Source organism: Tyto alba, unplaced genomic scaffold (assembly GCF_018691265.1).
Source record: "Tyto alba isolate M040663 unplaced genomic scaffold, T.alba_DEE_v4.0 Super-Scaffold_20000042, whole genome shotgun sequence".
Classification (NCBI taxonomy): domain Eukaryota; kingdom Metazoa; phylum Chordata; class Aves; order Strigiformes; family Tytonidae; genus Tyto; species Tyto alba.
In genome coordinates, this window is record NW_024881293.1 from 15,926,077 (window position 1) to 15,945,862 (window position 19,786).

General features: G+C 37.1%; 1 protein-coding gene across 3 annotated transcripts in view; it reads right to left on the bottom strand.

The window, feature by feature from the left end:
- Window positions 1-5,120: 5,120 nt before the first annotated feature.
- The window catches only part of SPPL2B (signal peptide peptidase like 2B), a 37,806-nt gene continuing 23,140 nt past the window's right edge, over window positions 5,121-19,786 (bottom strand). Inside the window, exons 12-16 of one of the 3 annotated variants that reach the window (XR_006165507.1) lie at window positions 18,661-18,760; window positions 17,619-17,696; window positions 15,127-15,287; window positions 13,639-14,140; window positions 5,121-13,241 (exon numbers count right to left, since the gene is read on the bottom strand). Coding sequence is in view for 2 of the 3 variants with exons in the window: in XM_033003071.2 (XP_032858962.1) it covers window positions 13,853-14,140; window positions 15,127-15,287; window positions 17,619-17,696; window positions 18,661-18,760 (627 nt within the window). In the remaining variant the exon portion in view is untranslated. Of the gene's footprint in view, window positions 14,141-15,058; window positions 15,288-17,618; window positions 17,697-18,660; window positions 18,761-19,786 lie in introns of all 3 variants that reach the window. The other 2 variants (XM_033003071.2, XM_033003072.2) reach the window with 2 other exon arrangements.

Genomic DNA, 19,786 nt, shown 5'->3' on the forward strand with positions numbered 1-19,786 from the left:
CCAGAGCTTCGCAGCCCCTTACAGTAAAACCGTGTGGATGATCAGTTAATGAGCACTGTCCCATTCACACAGAAAATAGTAAAGCACTTTTACAAAAAAGTCACTCCTTTCCTCAGTCAGGGATCCATAGCCCTTACAATCCATACTCTGTATATCATCATCATAACAATCTCTGTGCAAGGAAAATGGCCTAACTGCTGCCTAGGGATGAGCAGTGATTATCTAGCATCGCACACACCTACAGCAGAGGCCAAAATTAGACAGGGTTCCTTGTGCTGAAGTTGAATTTGAGCCCATAAATGACCCTCTGCCATCTTTAAAAAGACAAAAACCCGAGAACACATTTTGCTTTAATCTCAATTTTTGCCTGCCACTTGACACAGTCAACTCTCACCCAATTGCCACTTCTCTATCTTAAATACCTTCAACATTAATAGCAAAGTTTAGCAGTTACTGTGTTCAAAGAGCAAAGCAAGGAAAGAACATGAGTTTTAAACTATAAAATGATCATAGAGGCTTCTCTGAAGTTGGTTTTGATCAAAGCGTAGCCTTTCATTCCTAACATTCTGCTGTCCCACAGATCTCTCCAGCCCCAGCAGCCACTGAAACCTGTTTTAGGTTTCCTCCTGAGCACCAATAATGAAGACTTGGCTGATTAAAATACCTCCTGCAGTTTCGAATAACCAGGAAAATACAGCAATCACTGAATATAAACATATTTGCCTGTAAGTGAGCCAGCAAATGCCACAAGCAGCTCCTGTCCTTACAGACTGCAGGTATAGCACATACATTCCCATGAAAGAGCTGAGCAGAAGAGTGACATCCTCCTAAAAGTTCAGCAAATAAAGCATAACCTGCACGTATCTTTGTGGGACTGGAGAAGACAAAACTGCTTGACCGAACTCCTAAAGCAATAAGCAGAGGAGAGGAGATATGGCTGCAATAAACCAGCAAAATCTAGTAGGTGCATTAGTGGTATAATAGGTTAGAAATGAGGAGTAGAAGTAGCAGTCTGCACTCTCACTGAAGGGTCTGGGAGCAAACATATAAAAGTTAAATGAGAAGACAGTCATTATGGATGTGATCACTGGCAACCAAACTTGCCAAACTCAGCAGGGGCATTTGGGGCCACTCTGCTCACAGCAGGTTTACCGCACACATTTTTAACAGAGTACTGTTAAAGTAAGCACTGCACTAAAGCAATAATATAATAATAAAAATTCTACGGAACAATCAGGAAAACATTGTGATGCACCAGAAGGATTTAAACGCCTTTAAGATTCTTTAGCTGGTTTGCTACCTTACGCATTGGAGTGCTGGAAAACTTTTTGCATGGGATACATAATTACTTCAAAGGCCAAGAAAATTTCTAGGTGCAAAATACACAGCAAGGAGGATTTTAAATGAAAGGATTTCAAAGACCATTCATTTCATTCTGCTTCCTGGGAAAGCCTTTTTACCAGGGGCATGGAAGAACTGATGGTGAGTTTAAATGGTTGTGTGTCCTGGTTTTCTTCCTGAAATGGAATAGGGACAGAAAATAACAGCTTATGGCAACTAATCAGAAATAAAGAGTTATTTTATCATCAGAACCCCATCCTGATACATCAAGGATAGGCATCACACACTCTGCAGCACCACCCCCAAGTCACATTTTCAGTGAAGATTTCCTTTTTTCATTTTCTTTTTCTGCACTGGGAAGATACATTTCTTAGACCTGAACGGGACAACAAACGTATCTGTTGATTTAATTTAATTTAAATTCTTGACTTCAGAGAGATAAATCAATCCAAGTGTAATAGATTATAGGAACAGAAGAAATAATACTAGTACATAACTTCATAAGGACAATTGAGAACACCATTTTTTTCCATAAAATCCAATTCTGCAATACTGACTTTCATAAATACAGAAAACTGATGGTTATATGGCTTTTTCCTGCTAGAATTTTCCCCTTCTGTTTTTTTTCAGAGAAATATTATAGCAATGTTGACCTGTTAACTTCTTATTAAAGCTATTTGAACTTTGATGGGATTATTTTCAATGTATGGCAGCCACTGAACAGCCCTGTGACAGCCAGAGACACAGCATTATGTCTCTTTGCTAACCTCCATCCTAGGTAAGGTACAAAATAAATATAATATGGACTTCTGGAGCTCTCTAAACCAAGTTCTGACTTGAAACAGGACTATGACCCTAATCACTAGTAGGTACTGTGGATTTTTTTGCTAGCTTTAAAGAGCTATGGCATGTTATGGCTAACATGACAGTAATAATGTAACAGAGTGGTGCAGTATGCAGGGCAAAAGAAACCTCCTGAAGTTCAACAAGACTGAAAAACTCTGTCCCTGGGATATACTATTCCCACACCAGAGTCCATCCAGCTCCTTATTGTCCTCTCTCTATGCTAGTCCATCCCTATACGGGAAGCAAACAGATCTAAGAAGAGGCATCTGGCCAAGGCTTGCTGCTCAGATGGTGTTTCCTTGTATCCTTCATGAAAAAGAGGCTTTCCCCTGTCCCACACAGGAAAACATAGAACATTTGAACAACTGGACTACATGGCTATGCACTAGCAGAGGACAAATGCATACTTGACCATGACAAGGCTAAAGACCATAAGAACATTTTGATGGATACCTGGAAAGGAACAATTGAAGGTCATTTGCCCTCAACCCTTTTCTCCCTAAAGCATCTAGATTTTTTTATGGAAACCTCTTATACAAGAACTAGTGACAGCTGTCCTGATCTGTTGTAACAACCCAAAAATAAGATATAATGATCAATTACTGCTTCTGCTCCGCTGTGGTTAACTGGTGAGGCAAAAGTGAAAAAAGCAGTCCTTTAAAAATACCTGAGAAGATTGGAAGATTTCCCTGGGCTTGGCCATGAGTTGTTTTGGACTTTATTAAGAGCACTCGCTGAGAACAGGATGAGTCCTAGGAGCCACTGGAGACCCATAGCACACATTTTGCCAAAGGTGCATCTCTTTCCAAGCTCTTCTACTGAGAGCAGTATGCAGGGGTGATCTAGAGACTCAAGTCTATTTTGGAGGTGATACTGAACAAAAGGGATGTGGAGACTGATAAACCATGAATATAAGAATTGTGTTTAAACAGAAAAACCTGAGATCAAAATTCAACATACTGTATTTGCCTGAATACAGTTCCCACAAAAACACCACAGATTCATACCTTATATTATGTTTAAAGGCTAAAGAAGTTCAGAGCTTTATATTTTCACTCATCATCACTATTTTTCTGTTCAAGTAACTTTCTTCCATCTCCTACTACGCAACAGCCCTGGTCCTGTGAATGCTGGAAGTCTGGGCTGCTGCAGTTCATTACGGTGAGTGAAAAGCTCTCTCTTATTTGCTATCTATAACACATAATCTGCATTACTTTCTTAAACAGAAAAAAAATAGTAATTTGGGATATGTGTCAAGAGCTATGGAACTTGTTACGAGGGAGCTGTGAGTATGAAACTCCAGTGTGTCTTTTATCTGTGGCATAGCCGGGCATCAAGGTTGCCACTGTATACACAGCAAGTGCAGTTAAGTCATCAAGTCCCTAGGTGATCCAGGAACTCCCCGATTAATCATCTGCACAAGTGAGATAATGAACTGGTTTGAGACAATGAACTGACTGGAAACTAGGCAACTGGCCGAAGATCTTCACAAGAAAGTATTTGAGCAATTGGTGCAGGAGTTCTCCAGGTGGGAATGTCAGTGTTCTCTGAAGACAGCCTTCAGGCAGCACCTGTGCACAATTCCTGTGCTTAAGTGAGCCATCAGCCTGGGTGGAGAATCCAGCCTTTCCTCCTAGAGACCCCTGCGGGGGTTCCTGCTGCAAAGCTGAGATGCCTGTAAATAGTCAGTATAAACTGTTCCTGCAGATACAGAAACGGTCACGTAGGACAGATATTTAGTGAATATGTAAGATTGTAGGGAGATGCTTTGAATGTAATTAAGATAACCAATAGTGATAGATCATTCACTTGTGGTACTGGTGGTAGAATGGTGGGCCAGCTCTGATATAAGAATTCAGCAGAACAACAGTTTAGGGTCTCATCCAACCCAGATGAGGACATGCTTCTGTTTGAATGATTTAATTACCCCTTAGATCATTACTCTGTGCCAAGATCAATAATTTAGGGGTTTTTTTGTTTGTTTGTTTGTTTGGTTGGTTGTTTTTTTTTTTTTTTTTTTTTTTTTTAAAAAAACCAAGTGCTATGTCCACGCAACAGATACAGTAATATAAGCGTCATACAATTTGTTCATTATGCTAATTTTGTTCTAGTATACAGGTGTATGTAATCTAGAATAGTAGTTACTATTTCAAATAATATAGGATGAGGTTTAGAAAACCTTAGGAAGAGCTTTGTGGCCAGACTGTATCTTAATATTTACTACCCTTTATTTAACACAAAACCAGTCTTTCTGGTTTTGAACCCTCTTTGTCTGAATGGAAGTAGCCCTGCAGTCAGTTGCTGGGAATCAAGAGACAAACAGAAAGGCTGTCTTGCTGCAACCTTTTTTTTTTTTTTTTTAAAAAAAAAAACAGGTAACACAAGAAATTTCTCAATTTGTCTTCCCAGCTGTATGACATATCTAAAAGTAAATTGGAGGGCATACTAAAAACTATGAGCACAAAAATCAGAGTTGAAATGTACCTGTTTTCTGTTTGCACCATTCTTGGATACATCCATGACTTGTCTTGTAATTCAGTTGGAATTTACTATTTTTTAAAATGAGGAACTGTTAGTAACCACTTTCCTTCACAAGCAATAGCGCTACAACATGCAACAGATCAGTCAAAACTGATTGTATCAGCACAGTGACCACATCAGTATCATAAAAGTAGGGAAAAGAGATGACTTGTGAGGACTACTTGGGGACGTGAAACACTGTTTCTGGTATCGAGTCTTGCACATTAACAGCAAACTTGGAAAAAAAAAAAAAAACAACAACACAGGCAAGTTTTAAGAATTTTGCATAGAATCTGGCTCAAGACGGAAGCTGTGCACAGGCAATCTTTTAACTCACAAAAGACACTATCACATCCTGGTGCAAACAAAAAGTAGTGAACAAACAGATTTAAAGAGATAACAAAATAGCAAAATTCAGCTCAAAAATTAAGTATCTTTATTTTACAGTTTTAGAAAATTTTTACAGTTTTAAACTAAAACATGATAAAGGAAAGTAAATTCCAGTGTGTTTTAAAAGCAAGACAGAAGAAAAAACCAAACCACTGCAATTTCAGTTGACCAGTCATTTTCAAGTTTGTTTTCTTTCACCATATCTATGTATGCCTGAAATAGGCTTAATTACTCCATGGAAAATTCACTCTGTAGAAACCCTCAGGATATTTCTCATCTCTTGTCCTAAGATTCTGTTCCCCCCACTGTTAATTTTGAAATAAGGTTTTTCCCATCTTATATCACAGGAGGAAGCAAATCTACATTTGGTCACTGGAAACGCTATGTATTACAATGTATTTACATATATAAAAATATATATTCTGTTGTTCAACTGGATACAAGTCTGTATTTCAGTCAGAGGGAGAGCTGATAACAAAACCATCAAGAGCTAGATAGACATAGGGTAGAAAGAACCCACCCAGGCTGAATTGAAAATCTGATGCACACATTACAGCAAGACCTGCAGTTCTGGAAAACCAGAAATGTTTACCAAAACCATCCTTTACTACTTGGAAACAACATTGATTTTTCTCTTGCTCTTTGCAATGGTTCTATCCTCTTGGCAGCACAGAAAGATATTAGTAAGGTGACATGTTCAATTCTTTGTTATTACTTGCAAACAACAAAAAATAATCTTACTTGTACCATAGATATGATACTTATATCATAGATAAAAGTCACAAAATTATTGATTTCTTTGTCCCTGTAGATACCATGCACCAATTTTGCAAGTCATCACCTAGCAAATACTATACCTTCTACAGTCTGTGAGAAAGTAACCCTCTTCACACAAAGGGCTCTACAATTCAGCAAGGCAGTGAACTAAAGCTATGAAACTAATATGCACAGTGTATGTGGGTGACTAACTGACAAGGTAAGCAAGATGCAAGATAAAAATCAGGGAATCAAGGAAGGATATTAATTTTATCAGCATCTCTGACACAGCTGTTGATGACTGACTACGTCCTTACAGAGAACTAAATCCCTCATTCTTTACATCCCATTTGCGCTTAATTTTCACAGCTTCAGTTCCTTTGGCAACAGTAGCCCCTTTGGAGGAAAAACACTTGAACTGAATTTTCATGCCAATCTTCCTACACTGGCCAGGTTCACTGTTTTTTTTTTTTTTTTGGAGGGGTTGTATTTTGGTGATTTTGTTTGTTTTTTAATTAAGGGGCCAAATGGCACAGAAGATCTTAAAACACCAAAAATAAATCCTATGTTTTGGATCACAATAAAATCCTTCCTTCAGCACCACATGGAACTAGTTTTAAGTTTATTCCTCATGCATACATATGCAGGGTTAGACATATGCATTCACACGTGCTGAAATGAACAACCTTTAGACTTTGCTCTCTTCATAACTCTAGCTTATACACTATTATTTTAACATTATTAAAGTCCTTCCACATCAGACATTTAAAACTGTTCTACTTGTAATGTTACCTCCCAAGAATAAAGCTTCTTCACTAAAAGCATCCAAGAAACTAGCATTAAGCAAATACGTATCTTACTGTCATCTCATAAATCCTCTTTATACTGCTCTAAATTTTCACCATCTGATCCATGTACTAATTCAGTCTTAGAAAAGTAACATTAGAATTGTTCAAATGAGACTTGCACATTGCTAGGATGTTATTAGAACTCCAGTTCCTCCAGCACTGGGCTGGATGGAGAAATTGAAGGAACATGGTTAAAAATACTGAGCAGACCATCCATGGTCAGGGCTCTAAATCAGTATTTTTCTTTGAACAGTTAGGTTTTGCTTTTGTATGTTGCCAGGCAGAAAGTACTAGAGCTCATACTTACTCTCAATAACTTCTAGGATCAAAACCAATTTTTGAGTGTTAAAATGTGACACCCACTCCATGATAAATGCAACACACAATCCAGGCATCGTGCTAGGCTACGGTAACAGACTTCTAGTTGCACAGTTTTCAGAAAACACTAGGAGTGCACTGTGACACACAGATCTAATTTTGCTCTCCCACAGCCTGTGAAAATCTCTATGAAACCTCCATGAAAGTTTGAGAATCAGAAGGTTGTTGGAGAGGACAAGTTACAAAGCATGAGTTGAAGAAAAACAGGCAATAGATGTTCACACCAGCACACGCAGACCATAGCCTTATTTCTCATTGCCATTTAATGGCAATCTCCTCACACAGGTTTGCTGCCATATTAGAGTCTGTGGTAACATCTGTGACATCCTAATTTTTTTTTTTTTTTTTAAGGTCTCCACTGTCAGCTATGAAAAAAAGAGATTCTGACTCAAACCAGATTGAACTGCGCTACTGTGTGGCTTGTGTTGTTGTGTGTTGTTTTCTTTTTTTTTTTTTTTTTTTTTTTTTTTTTTTTTTCTCCAGACTATACCTGAACTACTGTTTTTAAGTTTTTGTTCAATATGAACTGGAACAACTTCAGTCAAAGCAGAAAAAGAAAAAACTCCTACTGGTTTCTTGCTGTGGAAAATGCATGTCAAGGATTCTGTTCTTCCCAGACATCACCAGCTTCCTATCATCCCAGCCATTTAAAGCTTGGATCCACAATAGAGAAGTGTTAGGTGCATGGCATTCTCCTGATAATAGCTACACCTTTAAGATGAAAAGAGCTATTTCTATCCTTTACAAACGTCTAGCTTAAGGAAAAGGTTACTGTAATGGGAACAATATCAGCTACAACTCTTGTGTACAATCCACCACTGAAGGGCCGGTCTCCTGGAAGCACCACTAAACTACAGCAGGGTAGTGCGTTCATAAAGAGCATCACACTCTCAGTACTGGATGTCTTTCAGCAGTACTTGACTATTAGGGAATTAGGGTGCCCTATCTGCTACTGCAGGGCACCCTACCAGCTCAAGTCACCTTTTTTTTTTTTCTTTTTTTAGGAGCTATGATGATTTTGTTTACTTTGAGACCATGTCTCTGCATATTTTCAGCTAACCAACGTTCATATTATACACCCAAAGAAAGTTCAAAACATACAGTGCATGTGTGTCAGCAGCAAGCAGTTCTCAACCAAAAATTTCTAGCCTACAGATCACCTCAAAGATTTCTCAGACATAAACACCTGGATGAAGTCTGACATCTGGAGTGAAACTTGGACGCTAAGATGCAGGAAAATATTGTGAGAAACTTGATAAACTGTAATGCCATCTTCAGCTAAGGAAGGTGACTCCAAATTGTCCCAGGGTCATACGCACTTGCAACACCCTTGGCTACCAGCAGATCAACAGGACCAAGAGTTGCAATATTCCCAGTATCTGCTGAGGAAACAGAACTGAAACTGAGTCACTGCATCACCTGAAGTTAAGTCCTCTACTGGTTCCTGAAATTATAGATGACATTGTACACAATATACTAGATGCCAATTCTAGAAAATCCAATTTAAACACATTATTTATGATCTAACACTAATCTACAGATGACAAAATCTCATCTTTGCTCCACCTAATTTGAATATTTACCTGCAAAACCGGAAAAGGCAAAGATGAAACACTCACAGAAAAGCACATAATTGATAAATGCAGAAGATACAGAAGATCAGTGAAGAGGCAATTCTCTTGTGCCAGTGCCAAAGGAAGCTTCTGGTAGTACACAAGGCTGTCCTGTTCCAAACATGTTCCAGGCTGCTAGGAACATTCAGTGCAATCCAACAAATTAAACATACATTTAAAAAAAAGTTCTTCTTATCGCAGTAGGAAGAGCACTGCATCTATTTAACATGTGCTTTGATGCAGTTTCTTTCCAGAGGGTATATCATCTTTAAATTAGCAAAAGAAAACCAAAACAGTCTTTGTAATACAAGATCTGAATTGACAGTCACAACACTTGCAAAGCTCTATTACAGCACTCCTATAAACTGACTGCCAAGTGATAACGTTCATGCTATCATGGCATTAAACTAGTGAAAGCCTGACCCTCAGACTACACCTGGGCTAAAGTGAGCCAGGGCTTGTTCACTGGCCCCTAATGCAAGTGGCTCTTGTCTATGTGGTTAAATTCTTGATACTCTCAGAACAAGAGGAGCTCAGCAATAGCATGCATTGGAATAGCATGCTCAGCAAGAGCATGCATGCCCCACAGAGGCTTCGTATGTCTCCCATGGCTAACCACTTAAGCGGTTAGATTCTTCTGTCACCAGCCCCACAATTACCTTGCTGTAATTTAAGTCTGTTAAATCTAATGCCATCCCTACTTCAAAAGGAAAAAAAAAAATCATTTGTCTGTTTTACCAATTTGCAATAGCATTTCAGATTTTTTGATATTTATCATACATGCCCTTAAGTCGTCTATTTGGAGTAGTAGTTTTGGACCCTTCTGGAGTAAACTCTTCCACTACCATTTTCAGTGTCTCCCCATGCTTTTTGAGCCACCTTCATTTTTTTCTTATCCTTCCCCACTTCATCCTACCTAGCACAATTGGCACAGAACCTAAACTGACTGGTAACAGTAACAGCCCAATATAAGCTTTTTTTTTTTTTTTTTTCCCCCCAAAATTGTCTAGCCAGGAAAAGTTCTACAAACTGTAGGGTGACATATCCAGGAGACACTGAGCATTTACATGGACCCAAATACTGTGTTTTGAAAGAGCTTTGAAAGCAAGAACCTATAGGAGAGCACAGTTTGTGGTTAAATAGAAAACTACCTTTAAGTTCTCCAAGCATTCTGTTGCCTGTCAGATACTAGAAAATCCACAGCATCTCCAAAATGGTATGCTAATTCATTAATTAATGCAGCCACATTCTTAAAGCTCAAAATGGTATTATTTCAGTACAGTTTACAAGATAGCTTCTTTCTGGCTCCACAGCCAGTGCTATTTCCCAGCATAATTAGAAGTCTACAGGCACTACCATTATAGTCATGTTATCAGTCTGAGCAATGTGCCATGAATGCAAAAACCAATTCTGAAACACAGAAATGTGCATGTCTGAAAAATGCTATCAGGACTTGCAAGACATTCTTAACAAAAAACATACTGAGGGCTACTGGAAGAAACGAGCAGCTTCTGAAGGAAAAGCTTGACTGATTATCTGAGATCAAGACATATGTAAAAGTTTAAGAAATTTGGTAAGGTTAAAAGAAGGAAGAAAAAAATGAAATCAACGTTTTTCTAAATGAAGCTTTCTATTAGACTTGTTAATAAACCTATTGGAAAACATGCTGTGCTGCAGATTTTTTGTCTTCTGGCATCTGTCCAAGTTTATAGAAAACACTTAACGTTTTCACAAGTATAATTCTTACATATGTGGATGTGCTCTTTTACTGCCACTGGTAAAAAACAGAATACATTTTTGAGTAAATTTTTTCTATTTATTTTTTATGTATTTCATTTAAAATGCTCTTAATTTCTGACAAGAAAAAAAAAAATCCCCCAAAGTAAAAGAGAGTTTGGGATACTTCTTCCTTGTCACCCTTAGTGAAGTCTTTCAGATTGCATTCCATCTTCAGCTGCATTTGTGCAACCCTTCAGGTGGACACAGTCAAAAACAAACACTGGGTCAAACACACTGATACTTAGTGATTTCAGACCCAGGAAAGAATTTGATCCTCACTAGTGTGATCCAACAAGTTTTTTGGGTTGTTATGTCTGTTTGTTTGGGTTTTTTTTTTTTTTTTTTTTTTTTTTTTTTTTTTGTGGCATTGGTTGTTGCTGTTTTGGGTTTATTTGTTTTTTACTAAAGTGCTTTCCCTGAATACATGCAAATTTTCAGAAATATAAGCCTTAGTATTGAATTTTTAGATAGTTAGCTAAAGGTTTCGTATGTAAAAGATGTAAACAAGAAGCACATCAACATTACTTTTAGCATTACTTTCATTACTTTAAGCATTTTAACTTGAGCTTGGTGTGGGATGTATATCTGCAATCATCAAATAAAATCAGTCAGCTACACTGAACATATCTTCACATTTCCCTATAAAACATTAAGTTTTATATTAAGCTGGCCAGGGAGGTTTTCGGAAGACAAAAAAAGCACAGCCTTGTTTTTTGATGGAAGTGATTGAACTGCCCAGGATCAGGGTATGAACAGTCGCAGCCAAACCGGTGCACCAGGGTCACCCGATTTGTACAGTACCAGGATAGTCAAAGTATGTAACTTATTGGCAGTTACTTACTTTAACTGGAGATATTGCATTGAGTAGCTATAGGTTTTTTTTTCCCCCCCCACACTGATCTTTGTAGTTTGGAGGGAAAACCAAACCAAACCAAAAAACCACCCCATGCTAAAAAATAGATTGAAAACCCCCAAAAAGGTGAAGGACATGCTCCAAGCAGACGTATCTAGAATGCAATGTGAACAAAACTGTTAAATGTCTGCAAGTTAAGTATTATGAATTCTTCCATTTTAATTGTTATAAAAAATTTCAGAAATAAACTGTTCCCTAACACACAGCATATGAGAACAAATGTTGAAATACACTTTCAAGTAGATGATAAAACTTAATACTTCATCATCAGAAAGCTAGTGGCTTTTACGTTTATAAAAAACTATTCCAAATAACATTATGACTAAAAGACAATCAATGCAAAAAAACATAGAACTTTGAATCAGTCTCCAAATTTGTTTTCTTGCTATTTGTCAAGTTAATTACTTAAACACAAGACTGTTTTCTTAATTAATATATACACTTATACAATGGCTTAAATTAAGGCATAATCCAACTGGCTGAAGTTTTCAGTAAAATGTCTCAGTTGCTTTTTATTAGTAATAATTGGTTCAGATGACTGCTGGCAATGGTAACATAGTCCATTAAAGACAATATTGAAAAACAGATCTCTTTAGTACTACTATCTTCCATTAGGGTGTTTTGTAAATTAAATGTAGTGCAGGCCTTTGGACTCAGGAAACACAGCATTATATCAACTTATCAGACAGGGCTTGAGGCTTTAAGCAGATGCTGGTAAAACTCTGATGCCATAGTGTGGTTTTACAGAAAGCCTTTCATATTCTAGAGAAAGAATACTACACACCCAATGTGATACAGATTAAAACAGAAGTTATCATCCAAAAAACACAGCGCAAACTTTTGGAAGACTTAGCCAAAAAGACAATGGCTGAACTTCAACAGACAGACATTAAAAGAGAGCCCTACAGAATCCAACACAACATGCCAACTGGAGCCTCTTAATTTAAAAGCATTGCCTCTGATCATGTCACTATGATGGTACTTTTGTAAATAACATTTTGGGCTCAAATACTCTGAAGAGTATTTCTTCCATTCAATTTGGAATCATATTGTAGGATCCTAGAATACTTCCATTTTCTATTTCACTTTTAAATGTGAAGTGTTTGAGGCTTTCTGGGATTGCAATTTAAGTGTGGAACAGACAACTCTTTAAAAGTCAAATGTTATTAGATGGAATAAATAATATGCAAATCATATTATCCCTCTGTGTGTACTAGAGCTGATGGACAAAATACTCAGTCATGTTATACAGAAAAATGCACAATTTCAGGAATATAAAGACTAGCTGTACCCCAAGAAGTTTTAAATTCACAAATGTAGTCCTTCGCAACGTCATGTAGCAAGAGGTGCAAAATAATAGGCTAGATCACAGCCTCATTCCAGAACCTGACAGGCCAAGCTTTGGCTACTCTTGGGACAAAGACAAAACATGACTGAGGCAGATAACTGGTTACCGAGCAGCAAGTAGCTTTAAATCACAACTTACTATAGCACCATATGTGCTCCCTTGGGAATGAAAACACCAGATTTTCTTCAGAATTAGAAATCGCAATTATATTCATTAAATAATTAACAGGTAGAAGCTCAAAACCCCAAACATATGAACTTTTACTGCTTTACTTTAACATTTTCTCATTAAGCTTAGTACAGTGCTACTACCCATTTTCTTACCCATTTGGCTTGTATTTTATTTCTAAAACATTAAACATTCTTAACATGCTTTTGCTTCCAGACAGCCTTCTGTGACAAACTTTATTTTTCAGAGACAGCTTCTAGAGTTCATATGAGTGCTTAGAAAGCTTCCTGTAGCTCCATTCATCCCACCTTTTAAACTACACTAGTAGCCAACCCAGGCACCTGGAATTAAAAACAAAGACAAAAAAGGTTAAGAGATGCATTTAATGCACCACTGTACTATAAATCCTTTCAGAGGCTGGTAATTTAACCATTCTCTGCATTTCCTGAATGTCAGTTTATACTAAAGCATATCCTTGTATCAATGGCTTTGACAAGTAGGGAAAAGTAAAGTAAAAGATGACGATAGGGAAAGTGCTAAGAAAACTACCAAGTTTTTCTCAACTAAGCATTGTAGCAGACTTGTTCAATGCTTTTCCTCCATGTTAACTTACACTATGCTAAAGCAGCAAAATAACCACACAAGCACAGAGTACTGTGTAAGTAAAGACACTTAATACATAGTGAAAATGGAACACTCAAAGGCATTCCCTAATAAAATGATCATTGAAATCCATACATCAGAACCCTTGTAGAGCACCATATTTCAGAAAGATGTTTTAAGTGTATAGCTGTACTGAAGCTGGAGGCAGAACATTCCTTGTTGGATTTGATGATCAGAGTCCCAGCGACGTTCCTCAATAAACGCAAACACTACTAAACCAGTCCTAAATACATACTGGTTTTATATGGATAAGTTTGTGAGGGAAAATAAGGAGTTCTTATCACATTGTTTATTCCAGCTGTTTTTGCTCTGCATTTAGGCATTTGTTTTCAAGGTTGTCCTTATTCTGACCAGCTGGTTCCTCACTCTGTGCAACAGAAATTTCTGACTGGTCCATTTTTGTGTCAGTATCAGCCAGCTCCTCTGCAGCTGAGGTGGGGCCATGCAGCTCCTTCACATGGAGGGTCGGATTGGTCATTTGCTCTGTGTCTTGCTGAGAGGCTGGTACATTGCTATCTTTGGGAAGCTCAGAACAGTTGACAGGAGCTATGACCAAGGGAGGCTGAGGTAGGTCTTTCTGTAAATAGAAGATCACAGTCAGAATGATGGAAAGCAAGAATTACTGTGTCCAGTTATCAGGAGTGATGGTCATACAAGATGAAGATTAAAGGTCCATCATCTCTGTTCTCATTCTCTAGTAGTGGACACATGCATACAGTTATCCTGTCTTTGTGTTTTATAGCACACAAGGCCATTTTTCTTCCAGAAATTTATTTAACTGCTTTCTGCCTGATCATTCCTCACCAATTTCAGATGTGCTCTGCAGGAACAGGCAAACAGCACTCTGGGATTTTGTCATGCTCTTGTTTTGGCCACCTTTATTATCAGTGTACAACAACTGGCAACTTTTCCATCACATTTCAGGTGATCTAAAATATTTTTCCAACAATTACATTCAGTTCTCTAAAGGGAAGTTGTAAAGGTTATCACAAATAGTTGACTAACAACATAAAACTCACTGCTGGGAACCTCGGGCTTGATAGATTAACCTTTCAAGTAGACATTAAAAATCTACAAGCATGCATCATGATAAAAATTACACCTTTTGGAATCAAATTAATTTCACTTGTACCACAGTGAAACAAAATGATAATTTATTATATTGAAGTAGATTTCTGCCTTCATAAGCAGCAGACTATGAAAAAATATGAGGAAAAACATAGCAAGGATATACTTTATATAATATTATTAAAAGCATGTTTTATTTAATATTTTACTCAATAATAATTTCATCAGTGATCAAATCAGTAAAATTATGGCAGAATCAAGAAGGATAGACAAGATCTACTTTACTTTTCACTAGTCGGTTTAAGGGGTCATAAACATTAAAAAAAGAAAACCTTGCTGAAGCAAAAAAAGCATGTAAAAAAGCAAACAGTTAAGCAAAACAAAAATCTTTGGCTTTGTTTGATAATACTGCAATATTTTACTCAACTTTAATTCTAGTTAGGTTTTTATAATATTAGTATTTCTTGAAGACACTCATATCAAACTGGTATTCACCGCAAAGCCGCTGCCTGTCCAGAACATTGCAAACTCCTTTCTCCAAAGAGCCACACCAAAGCTTGTGAGAAGAGTACAGGGCACCAAGTAGAGGAGAGCGGGCTGGCCCATCTGCATCAGTGCCAAGGCAACAAAGGTCACAAGAAGGCCTATGCCATATGCTGGAAGGAAACAAAACCATCAAAACCCCATTATTCAGATATAGTTCTGCTTAAGAACAACTAAGTAATTAGCTAGATGAGCATCCTACCAGGAACTTTTTTCAAGTAATATGTAAAACAACATACCCAGAATTTTTTCAGGCCTCTTTAGACACAAGCATTATATACACAATGTAAACATGGAACAGTGCATTACTCAAGTGAGATAGTACAGTCTTTCTATAGATAATAACATGTTGTGAAAGTAGTGTGATCGGCCTAGTCCATACTGTGTAATTAAATCATTACCTTAAACAGTTTGAGAAAGGCAAAATAAACAAATGAGATACTGTGTCTTGTATTTATGAATTCAACAGTTACAGACAATTATTTTGACCACTATAATATGTGGTTCTTGTCTCATTTGGCTTTGGTTGCTTCTTATTATCCTGCAACACCACTAAAAAGCCCCAGAAAACAAGCCAGGTATGTTATAATTTGTTATTAATTTCTATTTGATCTCTTCATATATTCTGCAAAATTACTAAGTAGAACAGAAACAGCTAGGATCTTATGTTGCAATTATTTTCAGTTACATTTTCAGAACAATGAAGTACAATACAATGGATTTCTATTCAGGAACCAGATCAAGATAGAGGTGCTGGACTGTGTCCAAAGAGCAACGAAGCCGGTAAAGTGTCTAGAGCACAAGTCTCACGAGGAGCAGCTGAGGGAACTGAGGTGGTTTAATCTGGGGAAAAGGAGGCTCAGGGGAGACCTTATCCCTCTCTGCAACCACCTGAAAGGAGATTGTAGCAAGGCGGGGGCTGGTCTCTTTTCTCAGGTAAGAAGTGATGGGATGAGAGGGAACAGCCTCAAATTGTGCCAGGGGAGGTTTAGATTGATTATTAGGAAAAACTTATTCACCGAAAGGGTTGTCAAGCACTGGGACGGGCTGTCCGGGGAAGTGTTGAGTCACCATCCCTGGAGGTATTGAAAAGACGTGTAGACGTGGCACTTATAGACATGGTTTAGTGGTGGAATTGGCAGTGTTGGGTTTACTGTTGGTCTCTATGAGCTTAAGGGTCTTTTCCAACCTAAATGATTCTACCATCGGAATACTTCCTACAGTTCTTAAAAAGTCTTTTTCAGGTTACATTATGTTATTAGTGAAAGCTCCTTATATCCAGTTGAAATATTTCTTCTTGTGACTTAAGTCCATTGCCTCACACCTTACCCCTGCGTACCTGTAAGAAAAGTCTGTCTCTGTCTTCGCTGCATCCTCACATTACATAGCTGTGGACAGCAACAGAATCTCCTCTCTGCCTTCTCTTCTTTTAAAATCACATGCTCCAGCCCTCAGGCATCTTGATGGCCTCCATGGGATTTACTCCAGTATGTCAATGTCTGTCTTGCACCAGGGATCCTGGTTAAGACTCAGTCTCAACTGACAAATTGTGGGGAATAATCACTTCTCTTACACTGTTGCATCAATCTTGCTAACACAGCCCTGTATGTGGTTAGTTTTCATTGCTGCATTAGTACACTGCTGACTCTTCATTGATACATTTTCCTATCAATTTCTGTAAATGTGTTTTGAAAGTGCCAGGTAAAACAACAATTTCTTTTAAGTATGTATACGAGGAAATTATTTAAGATTTGGTATAGTGAAATAAAAGCATCTCTCTAACTCCGCTGTAATAAGAACGTAGCTATTTTTTCAAAAGAATTTCTAATGCAGTTGTTCATGAAAATTTTTTGTGACATTAACTGCAGTCATCTGAGTCTTTGCTAGCATAAATATTTTGTAACAAAGAAATTTGTAAAATCCTATTCATCAGTCATCTTTAAGTCCATGGCATGTAACTGTGGATTCCACAAACTGAAGAAGAAAACTAATTTAGAGGTCTTACAGCCATCATAATACAATTCATTGCACCATAGGTCACGGGTTTTTAGAATACACAAGAAGTTAAGAACAAAGTCAAAGGAAGATGTCCCTGAACCTGAATTCTCATATGCAATAAACTCAAAGATTCATGAATCAAAAAACCAGACTGAGTAGCTAAGCATGTATAAAGATAGTGTAGATGTTAAGGGTTTTAATGAGACAAACCATGGTAACAAGAAGCTCCCCTTATTTATGGCAGACAAAGCAGCTCAGGAAAATGACATCAGATAACTTGGTGATGGAAGGTCTAGCCTCAAAAGTACTTTGCTAAAATATTTCTGTTTAGTAATAAAAGGAGGAGGAGAATAAAAGACCAAACTATGTAATACACCATTGATGGTATGCTTTTAAAGGGAGCAACTTCTGTAGGTATTGTGTTCAGGTGTCACTATTACACGTACCTATTGTGCAGGCTACAAAATAGACTCTGGATGACTGCACCTGAATATCAAATCTATGGCAATAAGCTACCAGTAAGCCTAGGAAAGGAAAGAACAATTACAACATGCTTTCAACCCACTCACACATTAAGATACACAAAACTATCAGATTATCTAGGAACTTTTAAGATTTATTTATTTTTTCCAACACTTACTTGGACATCGTAGTGTTTCAGTACTATGACAGCATCATTCGGGAGGTTGCACAGCTTACAAAACAGTTATATGATAACACAAGCCCAGGACAACAGCAGCACTCTAGTAATAAAATTCACATCTACACATACACAGATCCTAGATACAAAACATTAACCCATCCCTAATAAACAGTTGTAAAAATACAGTGTTCACAACAAGAATAAATTAATCCCTTCCAGCTCCTAGTAAAGAGAGTAGAGATTTATGGCAAATGACTATGCCTATTATAGGTTGGGCAGAGGAGGGGACATGGATGGGGATGACAGTTCATATTTCACAAAATAAAAAAAAAAAAAAAAAAAAAAAAATGATTTCTTAGAAGAAATCTGAAAGCCAGAAGGTGTATACTTGTTTTTGCCTGTAGTGGTGCCAGGCATACTTCTACATACTATCGGAAATCAAGTTTGAGAGAAGGTATGTAGAAACACTGGATGTTGTATAACTAACAAAATCATGAAGTTTAGAGTGGTCAGGTATGTGAGTACTCAAATCATATGCAAATGGACAAATAATTTCCTCTATTAAAGATGTTTTATACTATAAAATTAGTTGTTAAGTCAACTCTTGATATTTCTCTACATTTCTTGATATCACTGCATATGCAGCTGAACCATAAGCATGTGCATTTAATTGCCTATGGAAAAAGAGAATAGTGCAGAAAAAAAGAACATAAAACACACACTTACAAATTTGTCAGGTTTAAAGTAATTAAATCAAACTTTCTACTTGAAACAGAAGTGCAAGCGGAGTAAACTAATATGACAGTGCAACAAGTAAAATTCTTACCATGCTAAACAAGAAATACCTGGAACTAGAATGTCTCCAAATCCTAGGAGAGAAAAAGGCCTGTCACACAGAGCCAATGGTGAGGAGTTCAGTCGTGGAACCTTCAGGACCATTGGGAGCTTGGAACAAGAGACACATAGGCCTTATGAAAAGCTGTTTTCTCTATATACTGACACCATCTACCAGAACTTGTTCCTGTTGAACTGAAACTGCAGACTTCAAATAGAGCAAATGTATTTTTTTTAACATTATATATTCTATTCTTATGTTTAAAATGTTTTATTAATATTACTGACAACTAACATTTAAGATTGAAGTGATGAAATACTTTCTTAAAAAACAAAACAAAACAAACAGAAACAAAAAAAACCACACCAAAACAAAACAAAAACCAAACAAACCAGACAAGTTAACTTTAAATGACAGACATCTCAAAACAGTATATTAATTTCAAAGTCCTCACATGCAGCAAGGTATCAATGCTGCTTTAACTGCAGGAATGTAAAAAATTTATGTAGGCTGCCACATGCATAAGAAATAAACTAACCATTTAGACTTCATTCTGTTGGTTGCAATAAAAATCTCAAAAGTGTAAAGATGAATAACTTTTAAAAAAGTGATTTTTCAAATAACTTTGAAGACTTCTCCCCCCTGCCAAGTATTCCTATTTATTAAATAATTTGCAAAGTTGAGGCATAGTACATTTCAGTTCATTGCAAACACGGATTCTCCTTAATACACTAAAGAAACCTTTTTTTTTTTTTTCTTATGTTAGTGCCAGAATGATTTTTTCTATTTATACTATCATTATTGTTTTATACAATTCATTTTGTGCATAAAACTGAAACTAAAGGGGTAAAAATAAAAGAACACAAGAAGCTAAAGAAATTAGCATGGATTGTATGGATTGATCCCCCATAGTTCATCCTGCAAACAACTATTTTCTTTACTATTTTCCAATGCGACAGTAACTCATTGCTGAAAACAGAACCAAAATCCTTAAATTAACAAAGCCATTTTTCTTACGGATTTATTTCTTATTTGTTTTGCATACTATATCTCACCATCTCCTACATCTCATGTACTTTCCTTCCCAAGACAGCCACATCATGTTGCACAGCTCTGTGCATACAGCCAGCTGCTGT